Here is a 6,557-nt window from a genome sequence, read left to right on the forward strand (position 1 = left end):
GAGACCCTTTTGGGGTAGGGGCGTGTTTGTTTTGGTGATTTCAAATGTCAACATTGGCTACCAGAAATCGCTTACCCCACCTTTAATATAATTAAACACCTCAACCAGCTAATGAAGGATTTGAGGACTACTAAAAACTTCCAGGGAGTTGTGTTGGAGCAGACTAGAGCTAAACTCTGCAGGTATTTGTTACTCCAGCAGCAAGATTGGACACCCTTGCCCTACAGTCTTGTGGATTTAATGGACATGCACAAACAATGGCCAAGAGACTTGAAGTGCCATTTTGGGACAGGGTCTACATGTGATTATTACAATGACATTTTATTGTTGGTTCACTATTACAGCTGTGGATTTGTGGTTTTAATTAATATCTTGTGTTTAGGTGCTGTGACAAGAGATTATGGACTCGTATCGATTTGAAGCGTTGTAAGTCCATCACCCCACTGATGCTAAGTGGGATAATTCGCAGACAGCCCATCACTCTGGACTTGAGCTGGACCAACATCTCCAAAAAGCAATTAAGCTGGCTTATTAACCGATTACCAGGTTAGTGTTCATGTGAGCAAGTATGTGGATCCACATCATCTGAATCGATGTAGGTGTCTCTAAGCACACATCTAACCTACATCTAAACTGTGTGTTTGGTTGCAGGACTGAGGGTACTTCTTCTCTCAGGCTGTTCATGGGTGGCTGTTTCAGCTCTCTGCACGTCCAGCTGTCCTTTGTTACGTACTCTAGACCTGCAGTGGGTGGAGGGACTTAAAGACCCCCAGATGAGGGACCTGCTGTCCCCTCCTACTGACAATAGACCAGGTAATATACAATACTCCAGATTGATATGCACACATCCAAGTTCCACGTCACTGAACTCAGATCTGAATTTATACAAGACAGTTACTTATTCAGATGGTGTATTCTCTACTTGGGCTTTTTCTAACAGGTCAGATGGACACGCGCAGCAAATTACGGAATGTTACTGACCTGCGTCTGGCTGGTTTGGACATTACAGACAGCTCTCTGCGTCTAATCATTAAAAATATGCCTCTACTCTCCCATCTGAACTTGAGTTACTGCAACCATATCAATGACCAGTCAGTAAACCTGCTGACTGCTGCAGGGACCACCACTAGAGACTCCTTAACCGATGTCAACCTTTCTGGTAATTGCACTGTTTTAAAATCTGGTCAAAAATGTCATATGTAATACTACAGCTTTTAAACCATTCAAATTCCTCCTTAGTTAATATCCCTTTTTCACCAACACAGTGCTGGTGCCGGAGCAAAATCGGTACCCAACCAGTGCCCAATCTTGCCCTGTAGTTTCCACCAAAGAAAATTGACTCCCTACTGGCCCAATAAACCTTCTGGTCTCAAATCAGATACATCAGGGGCTTGTGGGCAGGAAAATATCATCACCACTCAAAGTTTCCAAAACAACAACTCAGCCTGGCTAGATTGACAAAAAAATTGCTCTTGTTTTAGTCAGACAAGCTGTCAATACAGGAAGCGTCCAATGTAAGCAGGTTACATCATTATTCGGTTCTTAAGTCAGTGGAATTGTGGGCTGGTTCAGAGCGAGACCTGCTGATCCCCAAACATTTCAGTGAAAAAGGCATATTGGTAACTCTGGATTCGACCTATGAAATAGGACATGTTAGACCTGTTTACCACAGCAATTTCTGTGGTATACCTAGGACTAATAAATAGTTTAAATAACTTTCCTTTTTGAAGGGTTCACTGAGTCTAATGCTTAAAACATTTAATTCCCCCTCACTGATTACTGATCTCTTCTTTCTTAATGTTCTCTTTAGTGTGTAACAGGGTCACTGATCAGTCGCTGAGCTACTTCAAACGCTGTGGAAGCATCTGCCACATTGACCTGCGATTTTGCAAGCAGGTGAGCCGACAGGCATGTGAGCGCTTCATTGCTGAGATGTCAGTCATCGTTCCTTTCCAACTGCAAGAGGATAAACTGCTCCAAAAACTTCACAGCACTCCCTAGTGTCTGGGAGGAACTGAACACCATCTAAAACAGTGATGGGCAAACTTGGCCCTTCCAGACCACTTTCCTGCAGAGATTTGATCCAACCCTGATAAAACTCACCTGCCTGTAGCCTTCTAGTAGTCTTGAAGACAATGATTAGCTGGTTCAGGTGTGTTTGATTAGGGTTGGAGCTAAACTCTGAAGGAAAGTGGCCTGGAAGAGCCAGGTTTGCCCACCCCTGATCTAAAATGATACCATGTATCAGGTGCACTCGTGTGTTTGGACTGAAACTGGATTCACACATTTGAAAAAAAGCACTGCAACACATATGTGGACATAAAGCATTTTGTCAGCACCTTTCAAACTGGAAAGAATAGCAGACATACTGTACTTAAAAGCACATAATTCTGCTCCTATTCGAAATGGTGTATTCTGAAGATGGACTTTATTCAGCAAATTCTGTTAATCTTTAAGAGGAGATTATACATGCTATTACCTAGAGATTGTATTTAATAGGTAGTGTGGTAAAAAGCAGAGGAAGCAGTGGACATGTATACACACACACAAACACCATCCTCATACTCACTGGATACTACAAACACTTAATCCATGAGTAAGCATGATTGTACATTATTCAAAACCCTCCATACATTTTTTTTTTTGTACAAAAGATGTATCAATTCAGATTTCTGTGCTGTATTTGGTTCAGTACTGGGTATATGTATTGTTCTCTATTTTTTTTCTTTTTAATATAATGGAATTTTTAAATATATCTGTCCATTTTATGTCATCAGTTTTGGAATATTCCAATCTGATCAGCATTTTTCAGTCACGAGTTTTGACTGCTTTGAATTTCAATATAATGGAATTTTTAAATATCTCTGTCCATTTTATGTCATTAGTATTGGAATGATCCAATCTGATCAGCATTTTTCAGTCATGAGTTTTGACTGCTTTTAATTTCAAGTACTTGCTGTTCTAATCTCAGAGCAGATATAGAAGTGTAATTTGTTATTTTGAGGTCTATTTATAAAACAGTGCCATATTCCATCTATGTTGTTTTACACAGTTGTAATAGGCAAAACTTCTGCTATCAGTATATTTCACTGCTGTGACTCTGTAGAGTGTGTTAGACCAAACAAATTGCTGATTACGTATTCCAGCTAGCTCAGTAATTTTTTGTTCAACACAATCAGTTAGTTCTGCTTTTTTTTTTTTTTTTTTCATAAGGTCAAAAAAGACTTTGCTGAACATTAATGCAGTATTTGTCTATGAAAGTCATGTGCTTTTATTTCTTCCACAGTGATTATTATTGTAAAATGGTAACTGTGATGATGACAGATGATTTTAATAATGTGTATTATTGTGAGTTTGTCTCAGGATGGTGACTATGAGAAAGAGGGAGCGTGCCGTCTGATCTATGCCACCATACTTGTACCACTATAAATTAAGGCATTGTGCGCCATCTAAAATACTCAAATGTACATTCGGTTATTTATATTTGTATGTAATAAAAAAAAAAAAAAGATTTTACTGTGAGACATTTGAAAAGTGAAGTTATTTTTACAAACAGAAAAAATACACATCAGAAATATGTAAATTTACCTGAATTAGATTAAACATTAAATGTAAAATGTTGCTTAAAACGGAACATTTTAAATCTAAAGAGCCACTGGTAATCAAATTCAAAAAGAAAAACTTTGATTTCATATTGACTTCATTAAAAAGTACAATTTGACATTTACAGTGGGAATAGAAAAGAATCACCCCCTTTAAAATAATCACATTTTGTTGCTTTGCAGCTTGAAATGAAGACTGAAACCGTTTTTGTTTTATCCAGCTTTCTTCAAGTCATTCCACAGTTTTTCAGTGGGGTTTAAGTCTGGGCTGACTATAGGCCATGCAAGGACATTCACCTTTTTCTCCTTCAAACACTGTGTGCTCAGTTTTGCTGTGTGCTTTGGGTCATTGTCATGTTGGAAGGTAAACCTTCTTCCCATTGACAACTTTATGGCAGAGGGCAGCAGATTTTCATCAAGAATTTGACTGTATTTTGCCCCATCCAGTTTTCCTTCTATCCTGACAAGTGCTCCAGTCACTGCTGCAGAGAAACACCCCCATAACAGGATATCTCCACCTCCATGCTCTATTGTAGGATTGCCGTTATTTGTATGGTGAGCTGTATTGGATTTCCACCAGACATATCGTTTGGTGTTGCGATCCAGGGAGGGTCTGTGTTATACCTTCCATTTCTTAATAATAGACTTCACTGTGTTTCTAGGCATTGATAAAGTCTTTGAATTTTTTTGTATCCATCTCCTGACTTGTGCCTGTCCACAACTATATCCTGGAGATCTTTTGACAGTGCCTTGCCACCCATAGTTGATTGTTTGTTTCAGTTGCACTACCAAGGACTGAAACGCTCCAGGAAAGCTCTTTTCATGCTGAGCTAATCAAAATGACCACAGCTGATCACAGTTGAAAGTCAAATGGCTTTGTGTGCCATTGAGAAGGTGATTAGCTACACCTGATTGAGTCACTTTTAGGAGGGGGTGATCCTTTTTCCAACTCAGATTGTATATTTTTTTTTCTGACATGTGTTATAACTTTCACTTGGATGTTATAAGTTGCACCAAGTAAATACAGCTGGATAAAACAAAAACTGTGTCCGTCTTCATTTCAGGGTGCAAAGCAACAAAATGTGATTATTTTAAAGGGGGGTGATTCTTTTCAATACCCACTGTAAGAATCACAATGCAGTACAATCCAGTACACATCTTTCTTAGCACTTTTATTTGAATGTCACAAGGGTAACTAAGTACATACACACTGCTTTATCTTGTTTGTTAATTCTATATTAAAGTAACAGAGCAACTGACCAAAATAAACAAATATCAAGTTATTTTTTGTTAAGAAAAATAATTTAAACTTATCTGAATAGGCATATACACAGGAATTAACTATATGTCAGGTTAAACAAGGATGTAAAGAATCTGAATATACACCAAAACATTACACAAGTCCCTTATAATCTAAAATGCCACACAAAAAGAGAGGCTGGTATTGCTGTGGTGACTGAGTGAAGCATTCGTTTGTGCTGCTGGGCCCGTATTCACGAAATATCTTAAGGCTAAAAGTAGCTCATAACTCGCCGATTTAGGAGAAAATCTTAAAAATAATGGGCGTGTCAGTCCTAAATTTAGGACTCCTAAATTTTTGTTCTAAGAGTATTTCACAAAGTGTTTTAGTACTAAAACTAGCTCCTAAATCTGTGAAACGATAGGAGTAGTGAAGAGGACTCCTAAGTCACTAAGACCAAGCCACAAACTATCCTAAAATGGCTGTTGCTGCCGATCTGCCTCGGAAGCTAAACATTTTAGAAACATTTGATGATAATGACCTTTTAAAAAGGTATCACCTTTGGTTTTGTAGGTTACCCCAACTCCTAATTTTCCTTTGATTATATCCCTGTTTTCATTAACCAGTTGGGCAAGAAGTAACAGCTGTTCTTGCGTCCATTTTTGTATTACTGTCAGCCAGGATTATTCTACTCTGTTCATTAAAAGGCTGTTTATATGCATATCCGCTAACTGTTTTTGAGAAGCATACATGTAAGATGCTGACAATAATCTGAACATATACTTGTTTAATTAGTGACACTTATCCTGCATTTTAAAATCTTTATTTGAATGTGGCAATTAACATTTTTTATTTTTTAAACCTTTATTTGAATACGGCAACATAATATTGTGCCCTACAATATTTCCATGAATAAATCTCTGACAGAGACTGTCAGCCAATCACTGTGTGCATAGTTAGTACTATGCTGACATCATCCACAGCAACGAGATCAACCCTGCCCTTACTCTTAGCTTCTCTCTGTTCCTTAGTAAAAGTTTGTCTCAGCAGCTTTGTGAATAGGTTTTAAGAGAAAACACTTAGCTAAAAACTTTTACTGCTATATAGGAGAACTCTTAGTGTTTAGATAAAATGTTTTGTGAATTCGGGCCCTGATGTTTATCAGCAGAGTTGGGCAAGTTACTTCCAAAATGTAATACATTATATATTACTAGTTACTGTCTTTTGAAAGTAATTAGTTACGTTACAATATTACTGTCTCTGAATTGTAATGCGTTACACTACTTTTGAGTTACTTTTGAGTTACTTTCACCAAAATATCCACATTAGTATTATAAAATGCCAAAATTAATGCGTTACTCCCAACACTGTTTATCAGCGATATGCAATGTGCCATGATTCAACTTTTAATCAAATTTATCACACAAGTAAGTTGTGGAAACAAAATATGGGTAGGTCATTTGTATGGGGCATCACTCTCAACTGGCGTCCTTATTTAGGTTTTCTAACTTAAAGGGGTCCTATTATGCTTTTTCACTTTTTGAATTTTAGTTAGTGTGTAGTGTATATGTTTGGGCAGCATCAGACAAGAAGATGAGGAAGAAGTGCTGCAGCTGTAGCCTCAAGTTTTCGGGAGTTATTACACATGCATTTGAATAATTATATATGTAAATATGTATGTTACAATTATGAAAACGTTTTTATAATAAATTGCT

The 6,557-nt window shown here is 37.6% G+C and overlaps 1 protein-coding gene and 1 long non-coding RNA gene across 4 annotated transcripts in view; both read left to right on the top strand.

The window, feature by feature from the left end:
• The window catches only part of LOC107753096 (lysine-specific demethylase 2B-like), a 21,006-nt gene extending 18,919 nt beyond the window's left edge, over nucleotides 1-2,087 (top strand). For all 3 annotated transcript variants that reach the window (XM_016569200.1, XM_016569198.1, XM_016569199.1), the window contains exons 10-13: nucleotides 383-546; nucleotides 652-813; nucleotides 941-1,159; nucleotides 1,811-2,087. In XM_016569200.1, coding sequence (XP_016424686.1) covers nucleotides 383-546; nucleotides 652-813; nucleotides 941-1,159; nucleotides 1,811-2,001 — 736 coding nt within the window. In that variant the 3' untranslated portion in view covers nucleotides 2,002-2,087. The remainder of the gene's footprint in view (nucleotides 1-382; nucleotides 547-651; nucleotides 814-940; nucleotides 1,160-1,810) is intronic.
• Nucleotides 2,088-2,846: 759 nt separating this feature from the next.
• Nucleotides 2,847-6,420, top strand: LOC107753163 (uncharacterized). Its single transcript, XR_001641434.1, has 2 exons — nucleotides 2,847-3,658; nucleotides 6,271-6,420. It is a non-coding gene; the product is annotated as an uncharacterized LOC107753163 (long non-coding RNA).
• The last annotated feature ends 137 nt before the right edge of the window (nucleotides 6,421-6,557 follow it).

This window comes from Sinocyclocheilus rhinocerous, unplaced genomic scaffold (assembly GCF_001515625.1).
Source record: "Sinocyclocheilus rhinocerous isolate Xijiao unplaced genomic scaffold, SAMN03320098_v1.1 scaffold20, whole genome shotgun sequence".
Taxonomy (NCBI): domain Eukaryota; kingdom Metazoa; phylum Chordata; class Actinopteri; order Cypriniformes; family Cyprinidae; genus Sinocyclocheilus; species Sinocyclocheilus rhinocerous.